Source organism: Lampetra fluviatilis, chromosome 17 (assembly GCF_964198595.1).
Source record: "Lampetra fluviatilis chromosome 17, kcLamFluv1.1, whole genome shotgun sequence".
Lineage (NCBI taxonomy): Eukaryota > Metazoa > Chordata > Hyperoartia > Petromyzontiformes > Petromyzontidae > Lampetra > Lampetra fluviatilis.
Window position 1 is genome coordinate 8,530,329 of NC_136291.1, and position 23,276 is coordinate 8,553,604.

General features: G+C 45.4%; 1 protein-coding gene across 1 annotated transcript; it reads left to right on the top strand.

Moving 5' to 3' along the window:
* Positions 1–689: 689 nt before the first annotated feature.
* LOC144936739 (b(0,+)-type amino acid transporter 1-like) lies at positions 690–22,830 on the top strand. The gene is made up of 5 exons (XM_078863868.1): positions 690–1,237; positions 8,169–8,389; positions 12,236–12,367; positions 19,334–19,698; positions 22,579–22,830. Exons 1-5 carry the CDS (start codon positions 690–692, stop codon positions 22,828–22,830), a joined length of 1,518 nt encoding a protein of 505 aa, XP_078719994.1.
* Positions 22,831–23,276: the final 446 nt, after the last annotated feature.

Genomic DNA, 23,276 nt, shown 5'->3' on the forward strand with positions numbered 1-23,276 from the left:
CTGGCCATGGCAAAAATAAGTTAATAAAAATCGGCATCGACACTGCTTGCTGTCGGGTCAGTGTCGGCATTGGGGAGGGAGAAGAAGGAGGTCACTGGCCGAGGAGTGGCGGTCTCTACCTGTCAGCCGTGGGGGGAGGGGGATGGGACGAAGTACAACATGATAACAGCACTGCCCCTGCAAAACGCTTATAGTTTAACCCACGTTGCTCATTGCACAAGCAGGTTGCCAGCCCCATGCGGCGCAATGCCACAGTGCTATTTAAGCGCCAAGCGTTATGCTTAATGTTTGTTGGTTACAGTAGAGATGCGAGTGTTTGCCGCGGCCGGCACCTTTCGGCCAAAACATCACCTTTCGTTGGGAATGTATTAAGCGTTCATTTCGGGGGGAAATAGCCTCCTTGCCCAAGTGAGGATTTCGGCCGTGCTCCTCTGTGCTGAGCCCTTGGTGCAAATTTCACATCCATATAATTGAACATGTAGAAATATATATCAAAAGCATGCTCAATTTATGTTGTTGGCACAACAGGAAACATTAAACGAGACGACAAATAGGGGGAGTAAAAAAAACCGAGCGAAACAAATCGAAGACAAAAAAAATACAAAGTTTGACAAATCGTCATACAAGAAAGAAGATCGTGAGCGCTTGCACCACTCCCCTCCAACCCCCCCCCCCCCCCCGCGTTGAACATGAAGAGGAAGAATATCTCGACGGTGCCCAAGTCGGCCGACTCGAGCCCCAAGGAGAAAGGCGGTGGCGGCGGCGATGATGATGGCCACGATGGCAGCAGCGGTGGCATCCGACTAGCGCGCACCATCGGCTTCGCGACGGGCGTCAACGTGCTGGTGGGCAGCATGGTGGGCTCGGGCATCTTCGTGTCGCCCGGCGGCGTCCTCCGTTTCGTCGGCGGTGACCCCAGCTGGGCCCTCCTCGTGTGGGCCGGCTGCGGGCTGCTCTCCCTGCTGGGTGCCCTCTGCTACGCCGAGCTGGGTGCCGCGGTGCCTACGGCGGGTGGCGAGTACGCGTACGTCCGGCGCGCGTTCGGCGCTCCGCTCGCGTTCCTCTTCGCGTGGACGTCCGTGGTGCTGCTGCGGCCGGCCATGAACTCGGCCGTGGCGCTCACGTTCGCCGAGTACGCCCTGCGACCGCTCTTCCACGGCTGCCCCGCGCCGCCCGCCGTCGTCAAGTGCCTGGCCATCGCTTCGCTGCTGGTCGTGGGCATCCTCAACTGCGTCAGGTCGGCCGCTCGTAAACAGCAACAACAACAACCGGCGCGGTAGTTGCGCGCGGCTGTAAACCGTTCCCGATATCTGCCTCTATCTCGGTTGCCCCTGTGCCGGTCGGATATGCGACGCATTCAGCGTTTCATCAATAATCGAATTTCCATAATTTTGCATGGGTCGTCTCTGAACGTCAACTGCAGTGGCAGGCAAGATAAATGTGGCTAAACGAAATCTGTAGTAGCACTAATTTTAACGAACGCAACTTTATAGCCCTTTGCAGTGATAACACGAATTAAAGTTGCTCCCCATCCGTGCATTTAAATTACCCTTAAACCCAGGAAGACATCGACGATTCTCAGGACTCACGTTCGTGGGAGGTGGGTCCTACCCTTGGTTTGTCTCACCAAATCCCTTCCCAATATTTTCTGTGTTTGTCGGAGGCAACCAGAGTAGTTAGAACCCGCGCGTGCGATAGCAAAGGGCTCAGAAATGTTGCACAGATACGGTAAGGAACCCAACGTGTTGGGCTGCCTTCTACCGGCCACCACATTGCCCTGCAAGTTCAGTGTCACACACACACACAACAGATGATTATTACCACAATCAACCAATGTCCTATAATATAATCACTCAGTTTATTTGCATCACTCACTGCCAATCAGTCGCCTCCTCATCACTCTTCGACCGCAAATACCATGGTCACAGATACCATGACGTTCAATCATTAATTCTTCCTCCCAATTTGAAGACTTGATCTACTAGACTGACCGTTTTGTCTCGTCCATACTGAGTTCAGCCACCACACTGCAGGTCACAACAACTCACTCACCCACCCACTCACTCACTAACCACACTGCAGGTCACAACAACTCACTCACCCACTCACCCACCCACCAACTCACCACACTGCACGTAACAACAACACCCTCACTCACCACACTGCAGGTCACGACTCACTCACTCACCCACTCACCCACCCACCAACTCACCACACTGCACGTCACAACACGTATTCTCTTTCTTTCCTCGCATTGCTCGACGTTGGGATTCCCCCCAATCGTTTTCATTTGCTAACCTTGTTTAATTCAATAAACCCATTAACCCTTACCTACCACGCGCTTAATCGTGCTGTTTGTTGCTGGCTGCTTGCCATTTCGGTCCATTGGGCCTGGACTCAGCCACCGTAATTCACGCAATACATTTGAATGCACCAGCTTGACCACCGGTTATTGTTTCACCTCCGATGAGCACGGTTGGCTACGTGCAGGTGCGACAGAAGTTCAAAGTGGGTACAGAAGCGATGCCGCAAATGTGTCTGCGTTCCATAACTGCCTCCAGGAGGAACATCTCTCTCTGTCTGTCTTTGTTTATTGATATCAAAAGTTCTTCTCAACCCAGCTTCAGAATGCCACGTGTGTGGGTGGGGCGGGTTGGCTTACGAAGTTTTTCAAGAGAGAGATCTTATTTATGCGATTGTGCGCGTGTCGCCTTGACGCTTTCGGAATCGGGAAGCGCTCCTTTGCGAGGATAAATCTAAGCCAGTGCCCACTGGAAATGTATTTCTCCAGGTTATTGGTACTTTTTTCTCCGTCTCTTTACACTTTGTATCGTCAATATGAATAAGCTCGCAAGAAAAAGTTGGCAAGGCAGAGCGTGGTGGGGCTGCGTTTGTTAGAAGGCCCTGAAGGAGGTTGTCGTACACGCGGAAACCCGTCCGCCACGTGCAAAAAATGTTGCTCAATTGCGTTTGCGATGGTGCACAGCTGGGAACGCCGCACGCATTAGAGCACTGCCTATTGCTCAGAGGCATACACATACACACACGCACACACACGCACACACGCGCACACACACGCACACACGCGCACACACACATACACACACGCGCACACACACATAACCACACGCACACACACATACACATGCGCGCATCCACACACGCGCGCTGGTCGGCTGGGTTTGCTAGTGACATTGGCAGCCTTTTCGAAAATAGGGAGAGAAAAAAAACTATGATAAATTAATAATGGTTAAATAAATGCTTTGTCTCCAAATACTAAACGTATGACCCACCAACGCGATTGTGAATGCTGTAATAAACAAGCAAAAAACGATGTTAAATTAAACATTTAAGAAAAAAATCCATCAAGGTATAGCGAACTGGATCAAGGCCGACGCAATGTCATTACTTGTTTTTCTCATAAATTGTTCCAAAATCCACCGTCCCGACAAGCCAATAAACACTTGTTCCTCCTAAATCAAAATGAACAAAAATCTTACTTGGAATTGCCAACTTAAACTTTTAAACCCCATGAGCTGTTTTAATGGATCAGCCCTTGTTTTCAAGATACTTGTCAATCAACATTTAATTGAAGTCTTCTTTGGAGTGTATGGCATTTCACAAACCCCCTGTTGTCACGAGTCTCCACGTTTATTTTCACTTTTCCATTTTCACCGGGTATTGCCAATTCAAATGTAAATGAGATATTGACACGTTGCAAAGCACCTGTTGAATAATAAAATGGATCCCATGAGCATACACGAAAGCTCAAGTCAAAGCTCTCCTGTTATTGGAATTAAGGCACGGGTAAACACGGATATGAATATTTCATGTTTATTTTTCCAAACTAGAGAAATACTTTAATAAGACTGCCAAAATCGTATTGCTTTAAGATATCCTCTAACCTGATGTATTTAATGAAAGGCTCAAGTCCCCTTATACAGAAAATTGTATTTTAATTAATTGTGTGTACAAGGCTCAAGTACTGTAATTGTAACATTGCTATCTTAACGTAGTAATAATAATATTTATTTAGCCCCTGCAAATCCATCGCCGGATGTAGATTACCACACTCCCCATCTCCATTGTGGAGGCTGTTTGACCATACTTCATAACTCTGGTCAGTGCACATTGATGAAGCCGGATTCAGGACTGGTTTTCTCACCGCTGATGTTGGCCATGGCAGGGAATCAAACTTAGGTCACGGGGTTTATAGGGCAGTGACTTGACCACAAAGCCACATTGTTAATCATACATTTGCATAATAATTTCCTCGGCGTATAAATCCACCCATTATCAAATGCAAATTGTGTATTCATTTAAATATAGGCAACATGTTGTTCAATGCAATCACCAGCAGCAGCCACAATAAATCCACTGCTGGATGAAGGCCTCCTCAAGTCATTGCTACCTCTAGCAGTCCTGCAATCTAGATTTGAAGTTTTCGTGACTGCAGGGATCCATACTCTTTGGTTCTTTCGGTAAAGTCACGTAGGTAGAAAATAAAATACATTAAATCACGACGTTTCGGGCGCAACACAAGCTTCCATCATCAGGTGGGACAACCACAGCAAGAAACAATTGTTAGAAGACCCTGAAGGAGAAGAAACAATTGTTTCTTGCTGCGGTTGTCCCACCTGATGACGGACGCTTGTGTTGCGCCCGAAACGTCGTGATTTAATTTATTTCATTTTTTTCCTACGTGACTTTAACTAAAGAACCACAGAGTACAGTTCTGCAATGTAACGATCCACCGAGCATCTGCAAACAAACCAATATCATCGTTCCATTTCTGCGCCAGATGTGCCCCTCGGATAGATACTCTGCGATGTAATATTGCATTTAAATTGCAACGGAGCCATGGGAGTGAAGCACTGGTAACTGATAAAGGGGAACGTAGCATTTTGGGAATGGCCCTATATCCAGATGATGGGCAGGGGAGAGCAATGCTCCAACTTGACGATACATCGTGCCCAACTGGTGCATTACGCAAAGCAGGGGATTATCTTCCCACTGGCAAAATAAATACATAAATATTCTAATGGCTCTTTGGGTTTAGAAATATCAGCCCCTACTACCACCATCCTACCCTAATCCCGAACGGGTCAAGGCTGTCATGCGGTCAACATCACTCAGCCTTGCTTCCCATTCCGTGCCACAAGTCCAAAACCCGCTCATATCTCTACTGTCGTCATCTTTCCCATTGCAATTTCGTCACCGATCTCTTACTTTAATCCATTCAATTGTTTTGCCTTCGCTCTGCTCTAAACATGGGCCGATTGCCTAAAGCATTGCCCTCCTGTAAAAGTGTTCTGTTATCTAAGGCGGTGACAACGACAAAGGTGGTGATTTTATTTAATTTTATACCCCAGCTGTTCCATTCATGCAGCACTTACACCCAAAGTCGGCATGCCAGGCCGTTATGGACAGAAACATTAGTTATTTTTTTATACATTTAGTGCAGTCGTTTCTGCCATGTTAAACCTTTGCTCGTGTTTAGTTTCTCAGTTGTGCGTCCTTGATGCCGCAGTGAGTGATAGAATACAAAATTACGACCGTGAGCTCGCCTATTATGAAAAAAAAATCTAAATTTGAAAACGAATTTCCTGCCTAAAATATTTAAATATTCACTAACACATAGGATGGACTTTTTATTTATTTTTAACAATAATATCTAATAGTGTATTGTATTACATTGCTCTGTTTTTTTTATTTTTTACCTTTTATTGTTTCATTATATGCAATGTCAGAGATTAAATTAATAAAGTACAACCATAACCACCATCATATGAACAGAAATCTATTTTATTGCAATGTATTGTGGGGGGGGGAGACATTTGTAGCATATTTGAATATTGGGGGGGGATGTGTGTCCCCCCAATATATATTATAATGACGGCCTTGGCTCTACTGATGAGGCACGTGTGTATACATGAGCACATTGACCAGGCAATCTCAAATATTCCCTTTGTTGACATTAATGCCAAGGGTGTCTCAACATGTTTGAATGCTAAATTAAGGCACTGAGTCGCGTGCAGTATGTTCACACGCACACAAAGATAACTACTCCCCGACAGCAGTAGGGTTTTACCCTTTAAACTGGTACAAAACTGACACCTTTATACAAAGCATCATGTTAGCCGTGTAGACTGTTGGGCCAAGTGCGGTTAGCGAGCACCTGTTCACCGCACGAGAGGAGATGGGTGTTGCTAGCAACACCCCCTGCCAGCCGTTTTTGTCTCCACTCTGCCGATGTTTACACGTTGCAACTAGGTACTAATTTTTAGTCCGAGTCGACTTAGAGGAGTCTCAGGGCCGGTTCAGGTATTCGTCGGCGATGCTGGCCGTGGAGCGGTTCTCCAGCTTCGGTCACCGTGTCTGGAGTGCAGTAGAGCGGACCACCGTGCCCAGACATTACCATGTGCCCTGTCGACTGATGGGGCGAGCACAGGTCAATTTCGTCAAATATTTACTTACATCAGAATATTTATTCATACCGGAGGAATCCGATGAGCTGTAAAGATTTTTTTCACACACGGTGGTTGAGACGACCAGTTCAATATCAGGCTTGCCGATTACCCCCCCCCACCCCGCCCCCATTGCAACTTGGAAGGCGACAAAGTCCAGATTTCGAAAACTGAATCGTCCCGAGTGTTGAATGCGGTCAGAAGTCAAGCTCGAGGTTGCTGGAAATGCCAAGCGGTGCTCTGCTCATGACCACCGCACCACACCCCATCATTCACCGCGAGCACACGACGACGCGCGTAAACCCTGCGAGGTGCCTGCCAATCTGCTCAAGGACTTGACAATGCGATTCAATGCTCGCAAAGAATGTCTCGTAAACATCAAGCAATTACAGCGGGAAAAAAAGTCCTCGCACAACTTCCTTTTATCTAATGAATAACGCGTCGCTTGTAATTGCGTTTCCTTGTGCGATTTAATCCAATTTGTGTTTAACTGAAATTTTTCATAATTTGGCGCAATAAAAAAAGCGTTAACACTGGGAAACATTAGCCAGCTGGATTGGTGACGCGCATATTTGACATGTTTACTCTCACTGTGCTCGCATGCTGCTCTACATGTTCATGAATCGTGGCAATAAAACGACTGACATGACATCTCTTCGTTTATTAAAAATCGATTCTTATGGCCAAGATACATGCGTCGGATAACGCATCTGACAATCGATTCTTGACTATTCATGCATATTAGTTCCTAATGTTACAATGAATATAATGAAGCAAACAAAACTGTGTGAGACCTTGACTTTTTTTTCATATTAAAAAACTATGAGATGGCATAGAAACCAATGAGAAAAAAAATCTGATCTGGAGTTATATCACATTTCAAATCATGCCAATTCATCACTGGTGTGAAGTAAGCGGGGAGCAGGGGGTATCGGGTGGGTGTTAGTAATCCGTTTCAGTCGTTACATGCCAATTAAACGTGCGTTGGTAACTATTCTCTCTCATAATAAAGGTTGTTGGGTTAGATCGCGTTATTTATAAATGTGTCGTAACCCTCCACCACCCGACACGGCCAAACAGTAAAAAAGTATCACGTTTACTAAAGACAAATAGTTCACTACTTTAGCCCACCGGTGTGTTGAAGAGTGAATCAATATCATTTGCAATTTTTGAGTACGACGTTTCGCTAGTAATTGCATCCAGCACCATCGGGCAATTTTCCAGAATAGTGAAGCCCTCCACTTGCTCCCGGTCTTAAATAGAGCAGCAGCAGGATGACGTCATCATTTCACCCAATCTGGTGCAGTGATTTGATGACGTCACCCTGCTGCTCTATTTAAGACCGGGAGCAAGTGGAGGGCTTCACTATTCTGGCAAATTGCCCGATGGTGCTGGATGCAATTACTAGCGAAACGTCGTACTCAAAAAAATTGCAAATGATGTTGATTCACTCTTCAACACACCGGTGGGCTAAAGTAGTGAACTATTTGTCTTTTGTCAACGTGACACATTTTTTACTGTTTGGCTGTGTCGGGTGGTGGAGGGTTACGACACATTTATAAAAAAACGCAATCAAACCCAAAAACCTTTATTATGAATAATATTGGTCGCGAAAGCCTACGTGTATTCTCACTCAGTCGACGCGACTCTTGACCGCCGACGCTTGCCCCCTCCCCGCTCCCATTCCCCACCCCTGTGTAGCGTGAAGTGGGCAATGCGTGCCCTGGACGTGCTGACGCTGCTCAAGATGCTGGCGCTGGCCATCGTCAGCGTGGGCGGCCTGGTGCTGCTGGCTAGCGAGCACACGCACAACCCGCTGGGCTCGTTCGACGGCCCGCTACCGAGCCCCGCGCAGATCGGAGAGTCCTTTTACCAGGGACTGTGGGCGTACGGCGGATGGAACGCTCTCAACTATGTCACAGGTCCGCAGACAACATTGTTTTGGGGCAGAAGACACTCATGGGGGGGAGGGGGTCGGGTGTAAAGACACAGTCGATGTGAAAAAACACACATTTAAACACTATAGGTAATGATTATGGTGGTTAAACAATTAGAGGTAAAACGGTGATTGATTTCAGAATTCAATTCCAATGGAATTTCAGGAGTGAATGCACCGGTTGGCACGTGCGTGCGGACATACGAACCGCAGGCACGGCGCGTGTGATGCTGATTGGTCAGTGGCAGTTATCTACAAGCAACAGTGGCAGGCCTAAGTCATCACGTGCTAAATTCGTTCTTGGTTTCTCAGTTAAAGCGTGAAGGTGGGGTGGCCCTGCAATGTCTTGTTCAAGGCACTCCTGGTCGAGGGGCCTCCACAAGAGGGATCTCTGGAGGATAATTGGTCTACTCATCCTTGCTGACCATACGTGCTGCAAGAGGTGGGCATACTCACACTTAACTACCACCAGATGTAACGTGCCAATGGACTGCGGTGTACCGAATTATACTGCCGGGTGGAGAGAGATGAGAGGGCTAACTCTTTAAAATGGGTTACTGGTATTATAGAGCAATACACTAACTCCAATACGATTGCTCGAATAATAAAGTGCATTACGGCCGTTATGAGCATCACGTGCGATCACGTCTCCACAATACTTGTTCTCGGTTTCAAGTGCACCTTTCCTACACACACACCCACATGCTGAGATAAGGACAAATATCTGCTGTGCATCCTTTTAAACGTTTGGAACAAGGACAAGTACTTTAGCGAGCATCTATTAAAGCCGGCATTACTCAGAAACGGCTGGTTTGGCCAGCGGTGCCATTTCTTTATGAAAACCTGTTACTCATTTAAGACTAAGTTAGCCTATAACAAACTCAGGATAAGTTCAGATACTATTCCCCACTGATGTGAGCGAAGCTCAAAATCAAAGCCAGGTTACTGGCTTAGTTGAACTAATTGCTGTGGCAATGTGCCTCCACACATATCGCTTATTATGCCCAGCTGCACACAGACTACAGATTACATGCAGCACACACATATATACACACAGCACAGTGCCTGTAAGAAAAATGAGTCACCACCTCTGTATCAATCCCTTACACATACTAGCAAATATTACAAAAAATATGTGGTGACAAGCTTATCATCGTGATGATAATTATAAGCGCACACACGCAACTCTCTGTACGTACTTGTTGTTGCAATCGAAACGTTGTGATCTATTATTTTTTCTACCTACTTGACTTTGCCGAAAGTACCAAAGAGTATGGATTCCTGCAGTCACGAAAACTTCAAATCAAGATAATCTGTACAGTATATCCTTGTATTGTATATAAGAGCTGTATTTGTCCATTGTGATGGATGTGTAATGACAGGGGGACACCTGCTGGCCTGGAAGGGGAATCACGGGTACGGGCATGGTTAGAGTAACAACTAATCATAGAGGGAGGTGTATCTGGGGCAAAGGTAACAGGTGGGGCTAACCGAGATACTCCGGCCACCTGCTAGAAGGTTCCACGAGAGGGCGTGGCCGGAGGCGGGGCCTAGCCACGCCTGGGGAGATATAAGGATGAGCGGGGCTCGTGTGTGGGGTCCTGGGTCCTGGCTGCATCGCTGTTCACCGACATCTCTTTCCGTCATCCGGCCACGTGGAAGATCCCCTGCCTGGTTTCCATCGCCATCGTCATGGCGCCAGCCAGCGGCGTAGCCGAGTGAGGGCGATGGGACCACACCGAGTGATCGGCTGTGTGTAGCCAGTAGAGACGTTTATATCTCGTGTTGTACTCAGTGTGAGGAAGAATAAGTGTTGGCCTGTGTTGTGCTCAGTGTGAGAAAATAAAAGAAGAAGTACCCTCTAGACGACATGTCGCAGAAGTGGCTCATTACAGATGTATTATGGCAGGGTTTGAAAAATTGGCACTAGTATAATAAAACTACATCATACTGCTGTTACAATAATCTCTGCCTCGAGTTTCTTGGCTGGCTACTGGCTGGGTGCCTCTCCACCCCAACAATAACTCTGTTGTTGTAAGTGGTTTCGGGCTACTTCCACCAAAACTAGCTGGGTAAGAGGCTAAACTGGAGTTCCCGTGTAACAAATGACCATTGAATTGAATTTCAACGGCGGAATAAATTCTGAAGACGTATAATAGGTAGAAACATCACAGAAATGGGTGAACCGTATACAAAAAACCTAACCGGTTCATTTAAAATTGCTCTAACTTTTCAATTTGTGCTCCTATTCATGGCATTCTTTTGCCAGAATATTCTTTAAATCCTAGAGAATATAAAAAAACTCACAATACCTATTTTCTTGCCTTTTTATTACTTTAAAAAAGCTGATTTATCTTAGTAGAACGAGTACTGCATTGTTAGAAGAGTGTGAGATTGACAGCCGTCTCTTATTTCCCATTGCAAAGCAATTGGTTATCTGCTAGAGATAAAAAAAATATATATATTTTTTGACATTTTGGACACCTCGCGCGTGTAAGTGTACCTGCTTGTGACGGCGGAAGTATCTCGCAGCTCGTATTTTGTCACTGCTCGACGTGTTTCTAAGCCATGAGATACACAGCGAAGAAAGCCCTTTCGTCGGCCTTGGCCACTGGAAGCACTGCAAGCTTCGGGCTTCCCTATTTAAAATTCGACAGGTGGGAGTGGAGGACGGTAGATCAAATCGTTCCATCATCTGCTCGCCAATTATCGTGGTGAATGAGCCCGAGCGTGTGTCACCCCGAGCTCAGAAACGCGTGCTCATCTTCCCCAACAAGCAAGCGCACAATGACGGGACACTCACATTTTTCATTGTTGTGCTCCTATTTGTAATTTTGTAATCTTGGGCAATTTAAAATAAAAATTGTCAAGTTTTGGGACGTTTTGCTGGCGCACGCCGACCTTGTTGAATGTCAAGAAATCTTGAAAATTGAATTAAGAGAAGACCCTGCTGCTGCTCTAATGTTGTACCAAGACATTACTGGCAAAATGTGAGCCTGAACCATCCCCAAACCTTGCAATCTGCCACCGAGGTGGCTAATCGACAAACTCCCACTCCCCCCCCCCCCCCCCCGATGACCCATTCATGTAGATTGTGTTTAAGCTACAATTTACTCCCGTTGAACATTAAACCGCAGGAGTCTATAGGAGGAGGCTGCGTGGCCAATCACTTGTACGTAGTTCTGTTTAACTCGGATCTTCCAGAGCAATCAAGCTCATCCCATAAGGAATCGATTACGAGTTTACCATTACAGGCTGTTTCATTGATCTCGACCCTTGTTGCCATGATTACTCGCGTGTGCGCAAGCGGCCGCACGCTACCCTCCTCCGCACGGCTCGCTCGGCGCTTCGGCCTTAAGTGACAAGCGATTGAGGTCGACAGGGGACGTGCCTGTGGCCCGTGAGCTACGCTGAAGCTGTCCGTGCGTAAAAATGCACGAGGGCAAAAACTTTGCAACGCAAAATAGACGCAGTTTCCCTCTTTATATATATAATGCATCTCCAGAATCATAATTTTGGAAAAACGCAGCAACACATTTTGCACTTTGTTATAACGTTTGTTACGCACGAGGAGGAAAGTAAATAAAACACATCCTAAATTTTGATTTAAAGTTTTCGTGACTGCATGGATTCACATTCTTGGTTCTTTCGGTAAAGTCACATAGAAGGGAAATAATAAAATAATACAAATATGTAACAATAAAATTATCACGACGTTTCGACTGCAACACAAGAATCATCATCAGGTGTTTGGATTTCACACATGTGACTTTACCGAAAGAACCAAGAATATAAAAACTTATCCTAATAAGCGGTGACGTCACATTTTCAGAGGAGCTCAAGGATGTGCACAAGAACATCATACGCTGCATCTTGGTGTCAGTGCCCCTGGTAACTGCATTCTACGTGCTGGTGAACATCTCGTACCTGACCGTCTTGACTCCGAGAGAGATCATATCTTCAGGTGAGTGCAAGCCCCGCTTCCTGTGTTGAATTAGAATTTCAGCAGCATGCCGTGCACCACCACACTCCTCTCACCTATAGCACATTATGTTATTTTCTTCACCGTCGCCTCTGATTAATGTACAGATTATAGCATGTTGTGTGTGTGTGTGTTTTTGTGAGGCCAGTGCATTGTTAAACAAATTTGTACATTTCTAGACCAGGTAAGCACCGTGGATTCTAAATGCAGTATATATATTTGATCTTGCTTACATGTTTATTTACTTGGGCTGAGTGCACTGCACTTTGAACCCGGGGACCTGCGTATGATTTGTGGACAAAGCCAACATCGTCAGTGTCAAGCGATATCTGAACCACTCCGGGTAACCATCTTCACCATCCCACGCTGACCAGTGTACGGTCAACAACAACAACAACCACGAATGACCTTGCGTGGGGAGGCCATCGCGCAACATTTGATTGACAAACGGCTGTAAATTATTATTATTTATTCACTCATCCGTGCAGGCGTGCTCATTGACATTCGTATTCCTCACCTACAAATAACACAAAGGTAGAATAATGTATATGGGGCACAGGCACCTTATTGTACGTAAAACGCACTTTAAAAAAATCTGGATATTGATTTCACATTCACTTCCAAAATATCCACTTTTGTTGAGGAATTTCCTAATGGAATACGCAGATATTTGAAAACCTTACAGGATCCTTCAGCACAGCGCGTTGGAACATTGTTAATGTGACCTTCCACGGAGAGAGTGTAGTTAACGTGTGCATGTGCAGTCCTTTTGCCAATCCACTGCTGCATGAGGGCCTCCCCACGCCCAGCAGGTCATGGGGGTTATTTGATCAGAATTCACCACGCCGGTCAGTGGGGTTGGTGCATGCGGGCCCCCATTCCACGCGCTCTCCAGCGTCAACCCCCTGTTAAGCCTCTGAGCTCTGATGGGATCTGGTATATTCTGGGTGATTTGGTAATAGGCTATACTTGTATATCTGAGACGTTCTTGAATTGTAAAACTAAAAGCATAATAACGTGTACGGCGATAGAGTAGTGATTTTTTTTTGTAATTAAATAACGGAAAAGCATGTCATTGTATGGTTGCTGATGACCATCATAAACAGAGCGTAGCAATTCACGTTGAACAGAAACAGCTGAATAAGGCCCCACGGGGAATTAGGTCTCCCACCCAGGTCAAGAACACGACCTTCAGTCCTTCAGTCCTAAGACACCTGTACAAACAGGTGCAGCATTCAAGGCCACCGACACAGCCAGACAGATTGAGCAACGTGCGTTTTGACTGCCTTTACTGCCTTCCAATTATTACCCACACGTATGTGCTCGCCAGCCGCCGGCGCGAGGCTGCCACGGGTCACTAGCAGCGGTTGGCAGATTGTTATGTTATGTTCATCGAACGTCTTTCGCACCGTACGTAGCCAACCGTGACTTGCTGGGCTTTTCAGTCTGCAAAACTCAAGCCAGTGTTTTCGGGACGCGCCACGTCACGTGAGCACGGCGACACCATTGTAGTTAGTGACGCACGCGAGGAAGAACAATGGACGTGCGCTATGCTCGTTTTTTCATTTGAGGTTTTCAGTTTCATTCATTAGGTATAACCCTGTGAGCCATGTGGCTCGTGACTCGGGTGCAACCGCAACGAAACAAAAACATGAACGAGAAACATCGTAAAGTGACTACACGCAGCAGAAAAATCCTGCAAAAACAGGTCTCTGCTGCATTGTTATTGGCTTTTTTGTTCATTGGACACTTTCAAAAGAAAGCTTATTACTGCACAAAGACGTCACATGACAGCTCAAGGGTTGTGTTACGATGCTGTCTAGACAGCATTATTATTACGTGGTAGGTTTACTCAGTAGCAATAATTTAAGGATGCTCTGCACTTATATAGATGACATAGCTTGCCCTGTCACATCAGTTTGTTCCCATAACCTCTTTAAAATTAGCAAGAAAACACCGAAGGCATATAGAGAACGAGTTTTTTTTAATTTAAATATTTTCACTGCATATTGCTCCCTTAATAAAACTTTATACATGTCCCAATTACCTGATGCTATGCAGCTCAGTCGTCATTGCAAGAACATTGTCTTTGTAGCAATTTACTTACGATTACATTCCCATGAACATGTTATATTTATGATAATGTTTCACTGTCAGATATTTCGGTTAAAGTAATATGATGCTAAACATAAAATAATTATTTTTTTTGTGCAACTATTTTTGTTCAATATTTTTTTCCGTGCAATCTTATGTCTCCAAATTAACCAAGCTTAGCTTATACTTTAAACATATATATTGTGCTTCCTAATAAAATGTTTGCTGCATAATTCAGTGAATTAATCATCATCAATATCGGCCATCGTCAATCCACGACTGGATGAAGACCTCCCCAAGCCACCGCCATCTTTCACGACTCTGCGATGCAGCAATCCACCTAAGTGCCTGCTAACGAGCCAATTTCGTCGCTCCATCATCCTCCTGGACGTACCTCTCAGACGCGTTCGACTGCTCGGTTGCTTATCCTTTATTATTGTTGAGCATGAGTCATCATTCCTTCTAGCAACGTGTCATGGCCAAGCCCGGTTACTTCCCTCAACAATTTGAATTATGCCATTAGCCTGCGTATATTCTCGAATCCATGTGTTTCTCTTTCTCAACGTAATTCCAAGCGTACGTCTCCACATGCTTATTTGGGGAATTTTCAGTGTAATCTTAACGAGCATGTTTATGAACTACATGTAAGAGCAGGAAGGACACTGAAGTGGTTTAATATCTGGGGTCTCTATGGTTAATCGCCAAAACTATTTAATGACTCCTAAGAATGCACCCAGTTATAATGGTATCATTGTTTTACACGGATTTTGATTGAAGGAGCAATTTCCCATTATAATCGTTTCATTGGACACCTCTCACATGCCAAACATAAACGCACATTGCATTCCAAACTTTAAAAAGCTAAACGAAAACATTTACTTACAAAACAGTTTGAGCATGGTGTGCAGTTTGAGAAGCAGTTTAAGGACATGCAAACTATTTTCTTTTGTTCATTTTGAGTCCTAAACCGATACATGTTGGAACATTTTTGATTACTGCTTCCATCTTGAAAAAAAATACCGATGCAATTCGATATCACATTATATTTGTTATGGCCAGAGTGACAATAGAAACATCTTCACGTCAGTAGCACATTGATCATATACACCGTGCTTGGCAGTTCCACAGTTTGATTGCTATTTCTTAATGGCCATGCACATCATACTAAGTAGGTTTGTTGAACTTTGTTCGTACCGTACATAGCCAACCATGCTAATCCGAAGTGTGTGGGAAGGACGACAAACTAAACACAAAAATCAGTTTTTAATAAATCAGTTTTCAATCTAGATGATTCAAAACTGCATAGCTCCAGTGGCTTCCTAATATCGGAAGGAAGAGCGTTCCAGACGGCCGCAGAAGAGGACCTGAAAGTGTGCATTGCAGTGACCGTCTTTATTCGGTGGGTAGCCAAAAGCCGCCGTGAGGATAACACGCGTTTGCGTACTTAATTTGGAGCTTTCGTGACTGCAGGAATTACTCTTTGGTTCTTTCGGTAAAGTCACGTATAAAGAGAAAATAATAAATTTAATATTAGCTTATGACGTTTCGATTGCAACACAAGCAATCATCATCAGGTATAAAATAGAAACACAAATCTAGTTTGCTTAGAAATGTAATGTATTATAACAGAGAGTCGGATAACATAACTGTCAACACCCTACCTGGTTGATTACGTTCTTCCTCTCTATCAAATTTAGCATTCTCAGGAAGAACGTAATCAACCAGGTAGGGTGTTGACTGCTATGTTATCCGACTCTCTGTTGTATTACATTACATTTCTCAGTATACTAGATTTGTGTTTCTATTTTATACCTGATGATGATTGCTTGTGTTGCAATCGAAACGTCGCATGCTAGTATTTAATGTATTATTTTCTCTTTATACGAGTTTGCGTGATGGTTTATGCTCCTTGACAAGATCAGCAATGTATTGTGGTTCAAAAGCAAGGGATTGTGGGAGAGCACATTAGCACCCAACTCCCGTCCTTGCGGCCACACAACGGTTAATATACAGCACTCACGATAGCCGAAAGCCATTACTTACCTTCACACAAGATACCAATTCCTTGTATTAACAAGGCTACTGTGATAATTACTGTTGGAACTGCAATAATATACGTGTTATGTTAATTAGCTGATGTTAATGGCTGGACTTAAGTGGGCCACACAGAATGGAAGATGTTAACAAGGTTCCCATAAACTTATGAATGGATACACTCGTGCTCACCTCCCATATGCAATGACGCCATATTAGCAGCTGTACAGAGTATGTAAATAGCAATCAAGCAACATAGTCTATGCTGTGTAATGGGGCATTGCTTAGTCTCATGGGCCAAGTCAACATTATTTTTCTATCGCAGTTCTTTAAAAATGTTGAGTACAAACGTTATCATCCACTTTAGTGAATTCATAATATTGTATTGGTAGATGTGTTAGCATGGATTTTTTCCTGGCCGGTTAGCCCATCCCTACGATGGGGGGGGGGGTGTCAGAGTTTGATTATCTAATGGTTCATTTGTTTTAAACATTTTCTAAGATTCTTGCTCAGTTGACATACAAATCAAGTTATCCGTTGCGCTTAGACATAGTTAAATCAATCATCTACGTTTCATAATTTCCATGGATCGTCTCTGAACGTCAACTGCAGTGGCAACCAAGATAAATGTGGCTAAAATAAATCTGTTGTAGCACGAATTTTAACGAGCGAAACTTTACAGCCCTTTGTAGTGATAACACGAATTAAGGTAGTTCCCCATCCGTGCATTTAAATTACCATTAAAACCATCAAATTCTCATTACAATGGATATTTTAATTCTAAAGTATTCCTGTGAAATTGCTGTTGTTTAAACATCTCATGGGATCCTTATAAATTATTGCATTTCAAAGGGGTGCAATAAAAGCATTTATTTTTTCACGTTCCAAGATGCAAGGAGGAATATATCATTTACATGCTCAAAAAAATTCATAGAAATGCACAATGCTCGCATCAAAGAGGACATCAGCGTGGTGATTTAATTAGCAAGCCTTTGAGCTGGGTTTTTTGTTTATGGAATTCATTCCATTTCAATTTAGCAAATAGCATAATATATGATTTACTATGGTTCCACGTGGCTTTAAAACCATTTCACATTTAAAATAACTCTCAGCAGGAAACTAAAATCGGGTCGAAGCTAAAAGGTTTACTATATTTTAGCGTTATGAGGTTTGTATCTCTGTAGAATTGTTTTCATTTAAAATTTTCTTTTTTCACTTGATTTTTACGAGAAATGCTAATGCTCCACTACCCGTCACCGAATTGTTTTATTTAAACATAAATGTATTTTTCTTTAAAATTACAATTACTCCTTGTTCTCACACTTTCCATGAGCGACAAGCGACTTTAAATTGTGGCCAATTCTCAGAGATTCCGGCAACATTAATCACAACTGTTGTTACCCAGGTAAAATGTATACCAGTCAAATCACATAATACCCACAATGGATTATAAAACTCTAAGAACAATTACCCATAGTGTCAGCAAGGGGCCTTGCAAGGTCAAACAGCTGTGTTACAGTCACGATTATGACAATCCAGGTTTACATTGCTTCGTGTGGTTTCGGTTTATGCGTTTTTCCATACATGCGGTCAACAAATTTCTACTAAAATTCGCTATATGCGGTTTGAATTCGCTCATATGCGACTATGCGGTCGGATGTGGGATAACATTGTTGGTGTGGACTGTATGGGCCACTCGGCAGGCAGTTGTTTCGTGTGGTGCATTGTGGGTTTGGTGACTGTGGGGTTCGTGCTATGCGATTTCACTTTGAAACGCATTCACGGCATAAAGCGAGAGAAGCCTGTATAACAGTAGCCACAGTACACATGGGACTGTATTCAAGGCGGCCTCAAACATTCACGATTTGGAGCTCATCATTTCTGTAAACAAATATCTCCCTTGAAAAATGTGAAAATGACTCTGAGTAATGACATCGCATGCGATTTGTGAAATGGAATTAAGTTAAGCTGATGTATGACGGAGTGCTCTGATGTGTTTCATGTTGTGCCGCGCATCATTCGGCACAAAGTCTGGCACTTCTTCGCACACGCTAGCAGCTTCCTCAGGAACTGAATTCAGTTAATCATGCTCAACAATAATAAAGGATAAGCAACCGAGTAGTGGAATGCGTCTGAGAGGAACGTACAGGAGGGAGATGGAGCGATTAAATTGGCTTGTTAGCAGGCGCTTAGGTGGATTGCTGCATCGCAGTCGTGAAAGATGGCGGTGTCTTGGGGAGGTCTTCATCCAGTAGTGGATTGACGATGGCTGATATTGATGATGATTAATTCACTGAATTGTTCAGCAGAAATTTGAAGTTTCATAATTAAGAAGTTCTCAGGACGTGGAGCAAAATATCAGACTAAATTAAAATAATATGTTTTGTATTTCACCAGGTAAGGCCCACTCAGCTATATGACTCTTTTTCAGAAGCGACCTGGCCACAAATTATAGCTCAACGAAGTGGTTTATGATATGGAAATTTTTTTGCATCTAAATACTCTATTTGCATGTTCATAAATGTGGAGAGAAAAACTGAAGAACCTAGAGAAAAATCGACACGTGCACGGGGAGAGAAACATGCAAACTCCAAATATACAGGTGTCAGGGTCGGGATCGAACCCACGACTATCTGCATACCAGGCGAGGGAGTTAACATCTCGCCACTGTGGTGGCCTCCATTATTCCAAACAACGTGCAGTGCAATCCGAAATCACATCGGATCGCTAAACAGCACGCGTGTGAGATTCCAACGGTCCTGCTGCATCCCTCGCCTTGTTCTGCTGCATCCCTCGCCGACCCCCCCCCCACCCCTACAGCCGCCGTGGCGGTGACGTGGGGCGACCGCGTGCTCGGCTCCTTCTCGTGGATCGTGCCACTCTCGGTGGCCGTGTCGACGTTCGGCTCGCTCAACTGCAGCGCCTTCGTCATGGGCCGCCTCAACTACGCGGCGGCGCGCGAGGGTCACTCGCTGCCCTTGCTCGCCATGCTGAGCGTGCGCCACCAAACGCCCACGCCGGCCGTCGCCTTCTCCACGCTGCTGTCCGTCGCCTTCGTCCTGCCCACCGACCTCATCATGCTCACCAACTACTTCGGCTTCGTCACCTGGCTGCTCGTGGGGCTCAACTGCGCGGGGCTGCTGGTGCTGCGCTATCGCGAGCCCGACCTCCGCAGGCCGTACAGGGTGAGCGCCACCGTCATGATGCCCTGGCACCTCCGATCGCGACGGCGCCGGAAGGAGTTCCAGATTCGCCCGTGCCCGTTCAGTGCTCGCCGAGCCGCATTGGCTTCCGTTTGCCGAACAAATCGATCAGGGGCGGGGAACCTTCCTTCTGCTAAGGGCCGTTTAGATATTTGTAACAGCATTCGTGGGCCATGCGAAATTATCAACTTCAAAAATGTGCCCGTTATATTTGGTCAAGCATTTCATTAACTCACCCCGAATGTGATGGCTGGAACTGCTTCTCTTTGGTGAGGCGTGTGATGTTAGCTGGTGTCGATGATGTTGCTACTCGCAACTGCTTTTCCAAGGTTTGCTCCTTGATTTATTGAATTTCGAGTTCCGCCTGCGGTTGTCTTGGCAGGGCCAGACCAAATGATTTCGCGGGGGGCCTTATACGGCCCGCGGGCGGGACGTTCCCCACCCCTGAAATAGATGATAAGGTCGCACTCAATCAACACAAAACCGTGATGATCTCGTCAAGGAGCATAAACCATCACGCAAACTCCGGTCATCCTCGCAGCGGCTTTTGGCTCAGCCATCAAACAAAGGGGGTCACCACATCGCGCGCTTTCAGATGCGCTTATGCGGCAATCCGGAACGCTCTTCTTTCTGATATGAGGAAGCCACTGGAGCTATGCACTTTTAAATCTCGATTGAAAACTAATTGTCTGCTTTTTGTGTTTACTTTGCTGTCCTACCCCGCACCTCCGGCGATGTTTGTTTGCTGACTGCTTGGCATTTTGGGCCATTGAGTCTGTGCTCAGCAAACACTTTGACCGCTGATCTCGACTGTTGTCCATCGGAATGACGAGCGTGCTGACACCAGCACCTCCTGCTCCATTTCCTTTTATGCCTTCCTCTGGCTACTGATTTGGCAGCGAGGCTTTTTTTGTAGAATGGAGCCAAAAACATACGAATTAATTCTGGCGGAATCGCTTTTTGTAGAATGCGCGCTAACTATTAGAATTCCACAATAGCATCACACCAAAATTGTGCATCAATCAGTCCCCATCTGTTTTTGCCTCGAGTCAACCTCCTCTCAATGGGAGGTTGCTTATTTTCTTCTGCTGCACCAGATGGCAGGAGACACCTCCTCCTATTCCACATTTCTGAGACACCTCGGTTCATAACCAGGCTCAAATCTTTGCCTCTCTCCGACTACCAAAGAAGAGCTATCTTTATGAATTGTATTCATCTGCGTGTTCACGATTTGCCTCTGTCTAGTTAGTCCCCTGCCACCTACGAAAAACATCCTGAAGTGTAATCTCTTTCCTCCCTGGCACGTTCTCCACGCTTGTACAGCGTCTTGATGAAATTTGGTCACAGATAGATGCTTCGCGTATCCAAATTTGTATTATAATTTATTATACAATGTATGCTAAACAGTCCAGTCATGTCACGGTATCTCCACACTCGAATTCATATTGAGGCACACCTATTTGGGGGGGGGGGGGGGGGGCATGAGTCAGTGATGAGAATTCCACATTCTTATGGGGGCAGCCAGCCTCTTCACAGCACAACCACAACCACGCTTTCCCCGAAAATCGGTATTTATTTTTAAAACCAAAGAATGCTAATGAGTGGCTGAGTTGATGCCTGACTGGGATTTGAATGGCAGCCCTTTGGTTGTTCGCTGCCACCCCCCGTGGAATTTCATTCCATGTCTTCGATTGCTGAGTGGCGCCCTTTCCTCTGGGCCGATAATGCAAGCAATCACAGCATTTGAGTATCAAATTAAACCTTGAGAATCCTCAAATGTACCTTCTTTTCGATTTAAAGCTTTCGTGACTGCAGGGATTCATCTTCTTGGTTCTTTCGGTAAAGTCACGTAGAAGGGAAATAATAAAATAATAAAAATAAAACATAATAAAATAATTATCACGACGTTTCGGCCACAACGCAAGCAGCCGTCCTCAGGTGAAGACCAGGTCTGTCGGGGAGACATTCAGACGCTGTCTTCTACGTGACTTTACCGAAAGACCCAAGAAGATGTAGCTTCTTTGTCTATTTATATTGACAACATACCATGTTTTTAATCTAGGGGGTTATTTCCATCAGCCCAGAGAATAATGTCGTGCTGGTCTGACAAGACAACATTCCTCTAATTTTCTCTCAGCGATGGGCAGTGTTTTTTTTTACAATACTTTCATCACAATAGACGCACTTATTCTGGCAACAATTTTAATGGATCCGATGCACGAATTATCAACTGGCTTCAGCCTGCATAGAAGGCAACGTGCTGCACTCAAATCGCGTGTGGACAACGTAAGCTAAGCGCGACTACTTCCTTCACGAATGGAACATGAAGGAGTCAACCCTACCCATTGTGAACGTTGTGAAGTGCAATCTGTTCAATGCGTAACTGGCCTCTACGCTTACACGGGAGGTACTAACACTATAACACAACGCTCTACATCAAGAATGGATTACCCGACTCAACAGAGAGTTTGAATGTTAGAAAGAGAGAGAGGGACTGAGACAAAAAAAAGAGCTTTTGCTTAATCACACCAACTTCAGTGAGGCCCCTTTCCAAATTGCAGCAGAGATAAGGTGGTATTTAACAAACATCCAGTGCCTGGAGGAAGGCAGTACAGCAAATATATGCATACGTTATCTCTGGGCAGGCTGGTTAAAATCACCAGCCTGAACCGAGTAAATTGATTATTAAATGTCAATTCAACGTATCACAAATTATTACACTCAGCTCGTTTTCACAAGAAGAATCCGAGCCACGTGACACAAACCATTGGGTGCAAACGAAAAACCATTTCACCACTCATCTCCCCACCACCACCCACCCGCTCTCATTCACCTCTTATCCACCCTCCTCCTTTCCCACAGGTGCTGTGGCCTGTACCCGTGGTGGTGGTGCTCGTGTGTGGGTACCTGGTGCTCGCCCCCATCGTGTCGTCTCCGCGCTACGAGTACCTGTTCGCGCTGCTCTTCGTGCTCGCCGGATTTGTCTTCTACGTGCCCTTCGTGCACTTCAAGCTGCGCGTGCCGTGCCTGCCCGCGCTCACCTGCTGGCTGCAGCTCCTCCTCGAGGTGTCGCCAACTGTCGCGCCGGCCACGTGCGTCGACGATGTGCGATAGCGAAGAGGCACGCGGATGCACGCGTGCAAGTTTCGTGGTCCGCAGCGACGGCTCGCCGCGCCTTCACCTGTCTGCACCTAAGGTGGAGGGCCAGGCGGGTGCTGCCGCTATTAGCGTGCGGTTAGAGTCACGTCAACGACCCGACGTGGCCAAGCGGTTTAGCGTGTCTGCCGCTCATTGTAGAGGTCTGCGGTTCGAAGCCCAGTGTCCGCCCTGGTTAATGCTGCGGGTGTATTGACCACAGATATGCGAAAAATGTGCTTCGTTTTTGCTTCACGGTGGTCGTTCAAGGTCCCATTACATTACTTTAAAAAGTAGGCCGAATCTGGAGAATTTATTCTCAAAACACCAGATATGTTTAAACCTCAGAGCACCACTGCCAACCCCCTCCCCGACTGGCAGACTATGCTCGTCTGTAAAAATGTTGCTTGAGTGCACTTTAACAA